Source organism: Electrona antarctica (genome assembly GCF_951216825.1).
Source record: "Electrona antarctica genome assembly, chromosome: 15".
Lineage (NCBI taxonomy): Eukaryota > Metazoa > Chordata > Actinopteri > Myctophiformes > Myctophidae > Electrona > Electrona antarctica.
Window position 1 is genome coordinate 34,163,204 of NC_136796.1, and position 15,439 is coordinate 34,178,642.

The 15,439-nt window shown below is 41.2% G+C and overlaps 2 protein-coding genes across 2 annotated transcripts; both read right to left on the minus strand.

Moving 5' to 3' along the window:
• Nucleotides 1–189: 189 nt before the first annotated feature.
• nrm (nurim) lies at nucleotides 190–5,840 on the minus strand. The gene is made up of 4 exons (XM_079522270.1): nucleotides 5,652–5,840; nucleotides 2,741–2,934; nucleotides 2,097–2,273; nucleotides 190–1,466 (listed from the first exon to the last, which is right to left on the minus strand). Exons 1-4 carry the CDS (start codon nucleotides 5,800–5,802, stop codon nucleotides 1,152–1,154), a joined length of 837 nt encoding a protein of 278 aa, XP_079378396.1. The 5' UTR covers nucleotides 5,803–5,840; the 3' UTR covers nucleotides 190–1,151.
• Nucleotides 5,841–6,482: 642 nt separating this feature from the next.
• Nucleotides 6,483–15,439, minus strand: limd1b (LIM domains containing 1b). Its single transcript, XM_079522280.1, has 8 exons — nucleotides 15,363–15,439; nucleotides 10,320–10,552; nucleotides 9,903–10,004; nucleotides 9,443–9,510; nucleotides 9,253–9,312; nucleotides 7,586–7,716; nucleotides 7,108–7,159; nucleotides 6,483–6,716 (listed from the first exon to the last, which is right to left on the minus strand). The coding sequence occupies exons 2-8, from the start codon at nucleotides 10,351–10,353 to the stop codon at nucleotides 6,633–6,635; spliced, it is 531 nt and encodes a 176-aa protein (XP_079378406.1). The 5' UTR covers nucleotides 10,354–10,552; nucleotides 15,363–15,439; the 3' UTR covers nucleotides 6,483–6,632.

The window sequence follows — 15,439 nt, forward strand, 5'->3', positions numbered from 1 at the left end:
AGGCCTAGTGTACTGTGTACAGCCTACATTATTGAAAAGAATGCATGCAGCAGAGAACAAAAATTACCAACTCCCCAAATAGTCAAGCTATACAACTGAGCCATCTAAATCACCATTGATTAAATATTTTGTTTGTTTTTACAACAAAATGTCTGATATAGAAATAACGTTGTTTCTTGTACAAGGCACTGCATTGAACATTTAATTTATTCAACATGTTGCAAATGCCATTAATTAGTCATTACAGTGATTGCATAGAGGTCAAATGTTACACATGATGAAAAAAGTTGTAGCCACTAAAAATCCAAAGTCAGCATTTCTGAGGAAAAAAACACATCCTGTTAAAACAAATACAGCTTGACACACTATCAACAACAGACCTACATTCACTCACCTCACAATTAATTTGTGATTACATATATTGTAGCCATGTCTAAAATACTTAAAAGTAAAATAAAACCAGGATCCAACAAAGGACATTTTGTTTTCAGTGTGAAAGCAAAACACAAATATCAAATATCAATACTATACTCTTCTAATAAGCTTATATAGACACAGTATAGGCACAAATGTTAAATATAAATCAATAGACTATAAAAATATACTCTGTGCTTGAAAAAAATACATTCTTTATTAAATAATAACTCAAAATGTACAGTGAGGGTACAGTGACAAAATAAAAGCCAAGTCAAAATCAAGTTGCACATATTTCAGTTCCAGTGTGGTCATTTATCCATTCAGGGCCTTATGCTCAGTTGGTTTAAAGCTGCAATCTAAAACATATTTGTAATGAATAAAATGTGTTATTTATTTACATTATTTGTTTTTAACCATGCAATCTGACTGTATGGTCATCTATCCAGTGGTCATCCATCCTCTTCCACTGAGTAATTTAGACCCTGGTGTCCTGGGTAACAGTCAGGAGAAGTATAGTCCTGCCTGATTCTGGCAGCCTGAAGGTCATTAGTCATTTAGTCTCCTGGTCAGTCCGTTGTGGGAGTGGTTGGTTCATACAGTAGACTAGACTCTCAGACACAAATCAGTGATTTTCGCTCCAGTGACAAAATTATTAAACTAAATTCTCTATAAATTAAGCCTTAAGAGGTGAAAGGAAGCCAACTCCACTACAGGACAGGCAGATTCAATTCCTTTCACTTGTGTTTGTGATTGTGATTAACATGGTCACCAGTACCACTGCCCCCATGTGGCTGAGTGCAGAGCTGCAGCCTCCTGATAAGCCTGGAGCTCATGTAGGCCAGGTCTTGCTTGTCTAGAGAGTGTGCCAAGGCCAGGTAGGTGGACAGACTCCCCGCCAGCAGAAGCCTGTCCAAAGACAAGGCAGGCAGCAGCCATAGGATAACACCTAGCTCCAGACAGACCGGGTGACGGAGGTGAGAGAAGAGACGCTGGACCTGGGCTGATTTGAGCAACAAGGGGTCCCCTAGACCCAGGCAGTCATAATACACCTGAGAGAGGGAGGTAGAGAGGGACACAGAGAATAGTGTGAGAGGGGAAGAAAGAGAGTAGGTTAAGTAATCAGTGTTGGCCAATTTATTTAATTAATGTAGTTAGCTATGCCATTACCGTAGTTACTCTTCGTACTGAGCCTCAATACAAGTTCTCTTTCAAAATAAGTTAGACATGTTATAACAGTGAGCGATTGAATAAAACAAACAACTGTGTAAAAGCTACAGATGGATGGAGATTTCTCTCTTGGATGTGACAGAAACACTGCACTCAAGACTCAGCTGTTGCTATTTTATGTAGTGTTGAACAGTACACAGGACAAAAATTACCTTCTACAACATGAGATTAGGAAATACTGTATGTACACTGACAGCAATAATAATCCTAGTGAGCATCTATTTAGCCACTGCTAATTTAAATAAAGTATTTACTTTACAACTTTCAGCCAATTATTATTGTGTGAGAATTAAAGTACTGTTAGTTCAGTGCCTTACAATTATTATATTCCTACTACACTAGTGCTGCTGCTACTAATACTCATTTTCTTTTTATTTACGATCATGTGATTTGTCCTTTTAATGAATCATTATTACTACCTTGCAGAGGTTTACAGACAGAGGACAGCCTACCTGCTTGATGCCCAGTAGTTCTGCGTAGTCAAAGATCATAAGGATGCTACAGATGATGGCCCAGCAGACGAAATGCAGTGTGAAGCAGAGCAGAGGAAACCAGATGCTCCAAGGAGCATGGCGCACCGACCACAGACATGGGGCGCCAGTCACAGGCTGCCAGAAACGCATTAGAACCTTATGAAAAGAGGACAACCAGATACTAGATTTAAAGTTTGCACAATATACACACAAAAACAGGCCTATTCACATAACTACCGTACACGGACACATGCCATGATGAATGAAAAATACAATACTACTGTCACTGACCTACACAGTTCATTCTGTGTGATTGGACTGACCCTTTGTCGGTCTGCGTGCCAGTATATCATTTACATTTCAACAATAACACCAAACTGCATTCAGCGTAACGCTGTATTCATGTCATTTGTTGTACAGAAAGAAATTACACTTAGTTTAAGACAATTAGGATCTTATTTCATAACTTATATAGAACTGTGTGTGTGTGTGTGTGTGTGTGTGTGTGTGTGTGTGTGTGTGTGTGTGTGTGTGTGTGTGTGTGTGTGTGTGTGTGTGTGTGTGACGTGTGTGTGTGTGCGTGTGTGTGTGTGTGTGTGTGTGTGTGTGTGTGTGTGTTATACCTGGAGTGCCAGTGCAGTAGTGCAGCAGTATGCAGACCTGTTCAGAGCCCCCAGGACAGACTGACACGCCTGCTTGACCGGAGGCCAGGCCAGCACACTGTGCTGTGCCGTGAAGAGCACCAGTAGACCCAGGTCCACACACAGAGAGCTGAGAACAGAGCTGTCCCGCAAGGCTACAGACCATGGTATGGAGTCTGCGTATAATAAAGATCAAACAAATTGGGATCAGTTAGATTCAAAGTATTATTATATTAGATCATGTTAAGACACTTTTATTTTACTTACATGGGAATCTGTCTCGCAGGCATGCAATAACAATATTCCACAATTAACATCACATAACAATATAAAGACACACTCATCACACAAAGGCCTGATTGATTGATTGAACATTTTATTAACAGTTTGTAGAGTAAGCCCAGATGTAAACATAGTTCATTACAAGGTCTGCCAAGAGGCGTGAAATACCCAGAAAATAACTTGTTTACATTGGGATCATGTGAACCATGGCTAAGTTATGTGTTCGTACGTACACTAATGCAGTGCAGTGATTTATATCAGCTTCTTATTGATAACTGCATGCTTTTCTGTTCAAGTCAATCCAATGGTTTGTCAGTTAATAGATCTATCTAGCTGTATGTATGGACGTATGTATAATGTATGTAGGTATGTCGGTGTTAGTCTGTCTATGTATATGTGAGTCATGTATCAGTTTGTGCAAAAATGAAAAATAAAATGATTGAAAGAAAGATCTATCTAGCTCTGGTCCATAGGTCTTGCCTTCATTAGCCTTCGACATTCTTCAGTTCTAATGAAGCCTGGGGCATTAGAGAACAGATGGTGGAAGTGAACGGAACACTGTCCCCCCCCCTCCCAGTGAGCTGTGGCGTTCCACAAGGAAGCATACTAGGGCCTCTACTGTTCCTAATATATGTAAACGACATGACTTCAGCTTGTGACTGCAACTTGTTCCTGTTCGCAGATGACTCAGCACTGCTGGTCTCGGACAGGGACAAACTGCAGGTTGAACTCGGTAGAATCTGCACCTGGCTCGCTGATAACAAACTATCTTTACACCTGGGAAAAACTGAATCCATTCTCTTTGGCTCTATTAGTAATCTCAGCAAGGCAAATGGCTTCTTGGTTAGAGTGGGTGACAATGTTATCACACGTAAAGATGAAATGACCTACCTAGGTTCCATCCTGGAGGCTAATCTTTCCGGTGATAAAATGGCCACCAACGTAATCAAAAAGGTCAACCATAGAACAAGATTCCTTTACAGGATCTCCTCACTGGTCAACAAAAACACCTTGAAGACCTTGTACAGGGTTTCTTTGACTATGCATGCACCTCCTGGTACCACAGCACCTCAAAGGCCCTTAAAACCAGGCTCCAGACTTCCCAAAACAAACTGGTCAGGCTCCTACTTGACCTAGCCCCCCGAACCCACCGAACCCCTGCCCACTTCGACAGGCTGGAATGGCTTAGGGTCGACGACAGAGTACAGCATCTTGCAATGGGTCTGGTCCACAAGATTCGATACACCACCAAGATACCCATGTACCTGTCTAGATACTTCCTTAATGTTAACGAAGTCCACACCCACAACACCAGAGGGAGTGCAACGAACCATGTACAACCCAGATTCGGCACAAACAAGGGACTAAATTATTTTCGCTCCTATGCCACCAAAATGTGGAACGCCCTACCAACTGTCATTAAGACATGCGAATCCCTTGACTCTTTCAAAACCGCTCTCAAAGGGCACCTACGGACGGCTGCAATTCGAAACTGGCCCCTGTAAAATCGGAATCCCTCAAACACGAACGCAAGGACAACAAAAGAGACGGTCGCGGCCACACAGCCAACTCAAGGTATGGCCACTGAGCCAACTTGGGGACCCAACGCAAGGACAACACAAGAGACGGTCACGGGCCGGCCACACAGCCAACTCAAGGTACGGCCACGGAGCCGACTTGGGGACCCAACGCAGCTCCTCCAAGGAAAACAAACAAATTAACGGAGCTGAACGTGAATCCCCCCCACCGCCCACCCCTTTTTTCCCCCTCACTGTATATGTTTCTTTTCCCTTTTTACCTCCTTTATGATGAATTCCTGTTCTGTCTATAGAAGTGTCTATTTGTACGTCTCTAAATGTTTTGATGATTTGAACATGGTGGACCCTATTGGAAACAAGTGTAATGCTTAATTGGGTCGTCCACTCACAGTTAACAGCCTTTGTATTGAGTTTGTGCTTGAAATGTACTGTAATTCTGCAAACTGTTAATAAATTCTTCAATCAATCAATCAATGGACCAGAGCTAAGCTAAATCAAAGCTCACAGTCACAACCCCTCATATGGCGCACTTGTAGATTTGGTGTTTTGAGGGATGTTCACATATTCTGCCAAATATTAGCCCAGAAGAGAGATACGAGGGTTCTCATTTCGCGCAGACGAAATGAAAGCCTGGGTATCGAGGCTACGATCGGTTCAAGCTGTTAAGACAAAAAAAAGTAGCGCCCAACGTGGGGCTCGAACCCACGACCCTGAGATTAAGAGTCTCATGCTCTACCGACTGAGCTAGCCGGGCGGTGGACTCATCGAACATGCATGAATCTCTTATTCTCGCGAGACGATGGTATACTTTCCCATTTTTGTCCAGAGTGGCTTTTTCTTGTTTATTTAACTAACTTTGGTTTTTTTGCGACCGCCAATTGATTTTTACTAAGGACTATTCGTACAAGAACACATTTCATGCAGTTAGCGTCAAGCTTCAAAAGGTCAGTTATGTTCAGGGCATCACTTCACAGAATTACTTGTGAATTATTATTAAATCCTATTAGTGATCTTTAAAGTTTTCATTGATACTTTTAACATGGTCGCCTGCAAATAACATGACGGGGGCTTACCTTGACAGAGTGTAGTATCTCCTGTAATGTTATGATAAATGGCTCTAAACGAAACGAAACGTATAAAATCAGCGCCGGTGATGAACACGAATGCGAAGTTTAGTAAAGCCAAGATGCAGAGAGCCGATCCACGTACCGTGACTGACGCCATTTCACATCTAATTAATCTTCATTTGACAAGTTGCAAAGAGGTTTCTTCCGGGACAGGAATTCAGTCACAGTACAGAATATTAACACACGGTAGCGCTGTCAGCCGATACTGGATACTATGCGAGTGGCACTGGGGCTAAGTCGAGGTGGTGGAAAGCCTGGTGAGGCGAGGTTAGGTGTGAAGAGGAGTAGCCTATCATGGGTTCGAGTCGCAAAAAAAAGAAGAAAAAGAGTTTCGATGCAGAGGGTATTCGTTACTATTCTAAAATAGTACCATTTTAAAATCGTGTTCCTTTAACTGTAATGAACTTTGTTTTTTATTTTTTCTCTCATCATTTTCGATTGTTTAATTAATTTGTTTCCTTTCATAAACAGTTTAATTAAGTTGTATGTACTTCTGTATACAGTATTTGTATGTAGGCTCATAGTCATAACAATGCCTACATTATGTTTATTTTTTAGAACAGAGGTTAGTTAAATTGTATTATGGTCCATTAAAAGATGTGTACTGTTGAGAACAGAGGTTAATAAATAAATGTTATTTTTCATAAAGTGGGATTACAAGACCTGTAGTAAATATGACTGTCGTGTTTCTTGTGTTTATAGTATAACATAGTACATGTAGCCTATAACCATTATACGTGTACAGTATGAGTCAATATGCAAATGTGATAACAGTGAACCTTTGTTTTATTGCGGTATGGGAAACTACATAACATGTTATAAAACACTATGTAAGCTCTTCAAGAATGACATTTTTTATTTTATTTTTACATTTCAGTAACAAAACAAATCAGTAGCAAATGAGAATGGGAACCCTCTATAATGTCCTTAAGTGAGGTTCATCATAGTATCATAGCATTCCACATGGTAACTTCTATTGAGGGACACCACTCGACTGGACTCTGTTGAACCCTAGACAAGCAAACAAAGCATATATGATAATACCATGGAAAGCCTTTTTGTCAAATTGAACCTTTAGCCTATATTGTAGCCTATATGATGACAAACACTACCAAAAAGAATCTAGTAATTATCTAATCAAAAATAATAATAATTATATTGTTGTTTACGAAGTGTATCTATTTATTTGTCTATAGTATCATAGTATAGTAAAGTATTTGTTGTGTGTAATGTAAAGCACTAAGAATGCAAACTTATATTAATAGTTGCACTCATGGAAATTACAGTAACACTTTACATAGACTAAAATGTCAGAAAACAATAATGAATACTATTAAAAATGGCACAATGGACATAAATGGCCTATTTCAGGTTTCCCTTTAGAACATTCACTTCAGCTCACCTCAGAGGGCACAATGGGCATGCCACATGCTGTACACCTGGGAGCCTGCAGCCTGAAACCAACAAGGAGTGTGATGATGTCAAGGGTGACTTGGTAACAATGAGCTCATTCTGGGTGTGACCGTTTCAGGGGTGTGATGAGACAGCACTGCCCTTTGTTGTGGTGTCATGTACAGCAGTGGTTCTCAAACTTTTTCATGTCAAGGACCCCTAAATGAATGTGCATTTGACCACAGACCCCCATCTGAAAGGATTTTGTGCCAATTGTGCAAAATGTCAAAAACCTTCAAACATTGTTGAAAATAGATGACCCTGGTGACACTTTCAGAACCCCTGTTTAGACCACACACACCACCATATCTCTGAAAGTGTACAATCTGGGGACCCCCCTGGAACCCACTCAAGGATCCCTAGTGGGGGTCCCCGGACCCCACTTTGAGAACCACAAATGTACAGTACATGTAGTAAACGCAGGCTACCTGTGGTAGTCCTTGAGACAGTAGATCTTGTCATCGCTGCCTACAGTGAATGGTAATCCCTCCAGGTTCCCTCTACAGATGACACAGCAGAAGCAGGCTGGGTGGTAGGATTTACCACGAGCCTGTAGTACCTGTCGATGGGGGGGTGGGCAGAATTGAATTGGTTCAAAATCAAATCTGCTGCTGTTTTTGTCTCCACCAGGCCGAAGGCATGGGGAGAGAGTATGTTTTGCACTCCGTCCGTGTGTGTGTGTGTCCGTCCGTGTGTCCGTGTGTCCTTCTGTCCGTCCGTTACCAGCTAATCTCCGGCACCGTTAACCTGGTCGATGCCAAACTTTGCACACACACTCCCTAGATGCCAACGATGAACCTCTGCCCCGCATTTTCTAAAACGGCCTGTTATAGCGCCACCATGAGGCAGCTTTTCACATGTGTTACCTAAAACTGCACCGATCTGCGTGAAACGTTGCATGCACACTCCCTAGAGGCCAAGGACAAACCTTTGACCTGCATTTTCCGCATCTGCCTTTTATAGCGCCACCAGGTGGCCGACTTTTGTAAAACACATTTTTGGATATTACTCCTCCAGATTATGTCCAAAAATCTCACAAATCGTTACACAGTATCTCTATGGTCATGTGCTCAAGTCGGATCTGTCCGATATTTCATATTCCACCCTAATTGGCTATAATTGGCTTTCACAGTTTGCAAGATTGCCCCGTTTTGAACAAAAGCCTCAAATCATGAACACAGCATGCAATTTACGTGAAATCTTTTACACATTTTCTTACTAGGCTGAGGAATATATCCCACCCTTTTCACATTGGCCTGTTATAGCGCCACCAACAGGTTGATTTTTGCAAAACACATTTTTGGAACACAATGCCTCAAATCATCCAATTGCCATCAAAGGCAAACATGTTTATATTACTCCTAAACATTTTGCCAAACATCTCACACAGTCCTATCCTCCTGGTGGAGACCTGTGCCCAGAAGGGCACTTTTTCTAGTTTGCTATGTTGAGGTATATATGCATGCTAGAACATAAAAGACCAGGTTTTCTTTGGCACGTGGAGAGTTAGCTTACTCTATCCTCTCGTTTGTCACAGAAACTACACAATGACGAGTGTGCACCTGTAAAGCTGTGACAATAAAGATGTCTCACATCATGTCAATAACATTGACTTTATTACTTATCCAGTGTCATCTGGTATAGGTACCAACATACTGCATGTGCATGTGCATGTGCGTGCATGCGTGTGTGTGTGTGTGTGTGTGTGCGTGCGTGCATGTATGTGTGTGTGTGTGTGTGTGTGTGTATGAATCCCCCCCTTTTTAATGCAGAAAATTACAACATTTTCACAACTCTGATGACTGCTTTTAAGGCTCAAACCTGATATGTCTCTATTTTGACTGTAACTGAACTGGATTTGAAAATCTGAGAATTAATGAGATTGAGTCATCCGACTCATGCTTGCCTCACACTCAAGAGCTACCAATTCGGTTTTGTTGTGTTAAACCAAATATTTACACACCCAGTTGGTACCACACTCAGTCGAATATGAGTAAAATGTCAGTAAGAGAATATAAACCTGAAAATGTAACTCTCATTGTCTGTGGGATGTGAATAAACTTGATGAATAAACGTTGCGCTCATCTGTACTTACCATGTCATTAACTAAATATCCACAGGCTTTGCAAATTTCTTGCGGATGAACACCCGAGTACTAAATGACAGAAGAACACATTCCCCAAATAATTAACTGAGGAAATAGTCTTAATTTAACAGAATAAGAAACAATGCTACATAGTTTCACACATCAGCTTATTAATATATGCTATATAAGCAATACTTACTAAAAAGTCATCCTCACAAAAGATCTTTCCTGACATGAAGTAGAAAGGCTTTCCACTCAGCTGTTTACCTACAAATAAAACAACTGCATGGTCATATCAAATCTCCATTACTGCTCACATTCAGAATTATTACAATTATCCATATAGGAATGAGATTCTGTAGGCTAGTCATACTGTCAGAATGTGCTTACAGTATGCCATTGTGTGAGCATTAGTGTGTTCCTGTTCAGAAGAAAAAAAGACAAAAGTAGTAGTAAAGATTTAGTAAGGAATTTAAAAATAAGAGTGTGGTGTAAGGTCTTATATAGACTGATCAGCTGTGGTCTGACGTAATGTCTGACGTAATGAAATCACACCCGTGTGAACTGGGTGACCATAGCAACCATGCTCATTTTTCATGCACAGACAGACTAACAAAGCCAGTTGTAGGAGTGGTTTACACCACTCAAATAATACTCACAGCAAATGCTGCAGGTGAAACAGGTGTCATGGAAAAGCTTCCCCATGGCTTGAAATGCTCTCCCAACACCGTGCACTGCTTGGCAGCAATTTACACAATTTCCTAAAACGCCACAGCAAAAAAAAACAATGCAGAACAAAGTGATTGACCTGAACATACTGTTTATTTAGCTTTATGAGTCTCTTGTCCTCAGTGCCACAGCGAAATAGTCATTAATAAAATGAGTACAGCCACAACACTCCATCCATTCCCAAATGCACACTGTACACACTGACAATAAACTGTGTGGCACGCGTTGGATGGAATAGATATATTGGCCTTAAAGAACAACAGGACATAATATAATTATGTTAGAGAAATATCCACTCTTACTTTACAAGCTGGGGTTAGTTTGAATATACATGTATATAACCATACCAAAGTAGAGATCAGAGCCAGCATGTGTGTCCATCGCATAACACTGCTTCAACCAGTTGCCTGTGTCTGGCTGCTGGAGCCTCTAGTATGACTTCTGGGGCGTCTAATTTTACGTGTGGTGCAGACAACTGTAAGAAGAGCTGGGACCTCGGTTTATGGGTGTTGCATTCGGTGCTTGTGGTCTCTGAAGAGGGCAGCCAGCCTTTAGCCCCCGGCTCATTCAAGGTGACAGCCTGAGTGAGTGATGACAGATGAGGACAACTGTTATCTGCAAATCACTAGTTGGCACATTAGACAATATGTTGTTGCTGTTATTGAATTAAAGTTTGTGTTTGAATGAACCATGAGGGGCAATTTTACACTCGCCATTAACACTTGTGTGTGCTGTGAGTAAAAAAGGTTCATGTTATATCCACTACACATACTGTAAGATGAGCCCATGGCCAGACAGTGCACAGTATTATAATGGTTCCAACACTATTAATTATAAGAGGTAGGTGAAGGGTCAGTTCAGAATAAATCACTGAAATAACCAGTAAATAAGTTTAATAATGAATGAATGAATTTCATAAATGGAAAGCAAAGTATAGCTTCAAAATAACAAAATATTTCTTTATAACATAATGTTATTAAATAACAGCCTCAGAAGGTTTACAGTAAATCAATTAGTGTCCTGGCACTGTCCATAATCTAAACCCAAATGTCCAAAAGAAATCAAATTGCAAACCAGTCTATGCAGTGAGTATACGGTAAGTCTCCTCTTATCACCTCTTTTCCACAATAATAATAATAATTATAATAACGTAAGAATTTATATAGCACCTTTAAAGAAACCCAAGGACGCTTTACAAAACAGAAGAACAGAAAACAAAAAAAACTAGAAAAAGTGCCCTTCTGGGCACAGGTCTCCACCAGGAGGATAGGAGTGTGTGTGATGTTTGGCAAAATGTTTAGGAGTAATATAATCATGTTTTGTGTGTGTGTGTGTGTGTGTGTGTGTGTGTGTGTGTGTGTGTGTGTGTGTGTGAGAGACACAGCTTGGCGCTACAACAGGTAGCGCCACCATGAGGCTGATTTGAAAACTGTCAAGTGGCATTTTTTCCTCAGCCTAGTGGGAATATGCATGCACAGTTTCACCGAAATCGGACGCTGCGTTGAGTAGTTGTGGCGATTTGTACAAAACGGGTACAAAGCGGGCTACTCCTGAAAAGTTTAGAAATGAAGGCAATGAAGGTGGATTATGAGAAATCAAACAAACCCGTCTTGATCACATGACTATGGAGAGCATGTGTACCGATTTGCGTGAAATTTGGATAACATCTGAAGGAGTAATATTAGAAAATGTGTTTTACATATGTCGGCCTCCTGGTGGCGCTATAAAGAGCAGATGTGAAAAATTCCAGGCAAAGGTTTTTCCTTGGCCTCTAGGGAGTTGGCATACAAAGTTATCCACAAATCCGTGCAGTTGGAGGTAAAAACACTTTTCGGCCAGTTATAGCGCCACCATGAGGCTGAGTTGAAAATGTTCACGTGGCATTTCTTCCTCCCTAGTGGGAATGTGCGTGCGCAATTTCACGGAAATCACACGATGTGTTCATGATTTGCAGCATTTTGTTTGAAACTGAACACTCGTGCGAACTTTGGAAGCCAATCTTAGCCAATCAGGATGGAGTCTGAGAAATCTGAAAGACCCGTTTTGAATGGCTCTAGAGAGACTGTGTACCAATTTGCGTGATGTTTGGACAAAATCTGTAGGTGTACTGTCCAAAAACTTGTTTTGCACAAAGCGGCCTCCTGGTGGCGCTATAACAGTCCGTTCTGGACATTTTGGGGCAGAGGTTCATCGTTGGCATCCAGGGAGTGTGTGTGCAAAATGTGGCATCGACCGGGTTAACAGTGCCGGAGATTAGCTGTTCACACACGGACACACGGACGGACACACGGACGGACGGACACACGGACGGACGGACGGAGTGCAAAACATACTCTCTCCCCATGCCTTCGGCCTGGTGGAGACAACAAACTAATTGCAAAAAGCCAGAGTAAACAAATGTCTCTTCAGTGCAGACTTGAAAGAGTCCAATGTAGGAGTCTGGTGAATCTCCAAGGGGAGAGAGTTCTGCCTCCGTCACAGGGGCTACCCCAGAGCGAAACATATGCTCAAAGAGCATTTTGGAAATGAGCACAAGATTGCCACGGCATATATGGAAAAGGCTTTTGCCTGGGCAACAATCAAATCAGAGGATGCAAAAGGGTTGGAAGCATTCTCTCTATTCATCCGAGGTTGCTGCAATGCTATGGAGAGTCTATCCTACATGGATGAGATGAATGTGACTTCCAACATGAGGACCATTCTTTTGAAACTGCCATACAAACTGAGAGACATATGGAGGAACAGGGCCTGTGAGCTAAAAGAGGGAGGTCGTCGGCCAATGTTTTCTGATCTTTTAACTTCATCGAAAGACAAGTGATGATAATGTCCGACCCACTTTTTGGAAACATCCAGGAACCTAAGCAGACTTCAACTGTCAAACCTCAACCACCGTTAAATCAAAAGAAAGGTCAAGTCCAAGAAGCAGTTTTGCAACTACAGTAACACCCATAACAGCTGTGGAGTCAAATGGAGAGAAAACAAATGCATCCATCAGTCACAACCCATGTCTGTTCTGCAAAAAAAGTGGCCATACATTGGAACAGTGTCCTCAGATTATGGAAAAGAGCCACTGGTGACTGCGGCACCAGTTGATCTCCCTCAGCCTCCCATCCATATTCAGTTGCGGCATCTGTTGTTTAGGTACGTGCTGCGTCAGAACTGAGCCTTTTTGTAGCTCCTAGAGTAGCAAATGCAGATACCACCTCCACAGGACACCTGTTTAGGGCTTGCCAACAGGTTAATTTCCCTTGCCAGCTAAATTGCCTGTCTGGTCAGCTCCAGAGACGGCATGGAATCTACTCAGCAACCACAAACAGACAGAAAGGAAAGAACAATTCAATTATATAACTGGTATGTTTATGATTTCAACTGCTCACTTCTGTTTAATAAATAACACTCAAACTGGATCAAAGACTGGACATCCATCTGTTACTGTTTTCTGTGTGTGTACTGCGTAGGATCACTCCCACCATATATCTGTGAAGTAACTGCAAAGGAGACAATAGGACCTGGCTGGAAGGTGAAAAATGTTACAATATGCACAAAACTAAAATACATAGAAAACATATGACTGGGCGCAGAGGTTACAGTATGGACCATTGTGTAACCAATGTAGTGGCCATATTGTTAGAGCATATTGTTAGAGCAGCTTGGCTGGGTCAAAATTGGGAAAATTGGACTGAGTAGAAAGCATTTTAAATGGCACTCTAAATGGATAGGAAGTGCCTACTTTCAAAATATAGTGTAGATTTTTGTTTTACACAAACATTAAATTCCCATTGACAATGAATGGAGAATTTACGTCATATGTAGACGAGCAAATCGGATATTTTTGTCCTACACAAATTAAATTCCCATTGACAATGAATGGATGATGCACGATGACAAGAGCTGCCCTCACTTCACACGGGTGTGATTTCTACGTTTGTTTATTGTTTGGTTTTCACTTTGCAGTGTAATTAATCATTATGGTGTGCATGTTGCTCTGTGCACAGGGAGAATTGTGCAAGGGAAATTGTAAGAAATGGAGATTTGTATCTGCGGGGCATAATTGTGGCATAATAAGGACTTCCAAACAGAGACTGGAAATATGATAATGATGCAAGGATTTAAAATTGTGGACTGGAATTGTGAATTACAATAATAATAATAATAATAATAATAATAATAATAATAATAATAATAATAATAATAATAATAATAATAATAATAATAGGCTAGAACAACCACATTTGTACCTGTGTTGTAAAAGCATAGATAGAAATCAAACCATTGGTTCTGTGCACTGAAATGCAACACAGACCGAGACAGTTTTGGCCTTTTATTCTACTGTATATTGAACAAGGACTGTATTCTGACTGAGAAAACAGTTGAAAAATGCTGATCTGAGTCAATGGATACCGAAGATATTTATTCTCATAAATTGTGTGTTGCTGCCCCCATGTGGTCTGAGCCCTCTGATAGTTATGTCCTGAGACCTGAGTACAGTACCAGATGAGATGATGAAAGCAGTAGGCTAGTAGGGAATTTATTACAGTAAATGGCCTAATGGGGAACCCTGGCACTTGCTGGTACAATCAATGGATTCATTAGCCTACTGTGAATATAAAGTTTTAAAATGTTCAAAAACATGATATTTCTCAGAAAATCGCATATATTTTTAAATAGGCCTTCTATAGCCAACTTTTATTATAGTTTCGAAACATTTGTATGTTTTAACTTTTGAAACACAATATTTGAAATCTATATATTCTTGTGTGGGAATTAAAAAACACGATTATGACAATGTGTGAGACGAGTGCGTATGTGCGCGCACGAGCGCGCAATGTGTGCGTTGGCGAGCAGCATGTGTATCGATGTGGATGTGTATGCGTGCATGCATGACCACACAAGTATTATGTGAGGAGTGAGGAGTGAGGACACATCCGCGCATTCGGGCCCCCGGCTGTTTCACTCAGGAATGCTGGCGTCATGAGGCGTGTGGAGGCAGGAGGATGCCTCTGTAATACTGCAGTATTAACCCCAATAGGCCCAGCAGCTCCATGAAGTGACAAACAACAAAACTTCATGCAAAAAAAATTGGCACTGAACGGACAGGTTTTACAGATATTGAACTGAAAACACACCAGCCCCAAATCAACAATGTCAAGTTTTCACTCATCTTATCATATTGGGACAGCTTAAATGTGTGTAGGCCTAACTCATTCCTATAATTAATAAACAGGTGCCCTATATTAGTTCTCCAGGCTCCATCCACTCCCTTTCTCTTTTTGCTCACACAGCATGATGCAGTGCCAACTATCCTTGGCATGTGACAATGTTTATAAATAGGGCAGCCTGAGCTAATGCCATGCAGACTCAGTGCCAAGCAACAAAGGGATTTCTCATACGTTCCTGTGGTAATCCCCCAGTTCTTTGGTATCATCATCAGGGGTTCAGCACAGCGACCACAGGGCAGCAGCATAAC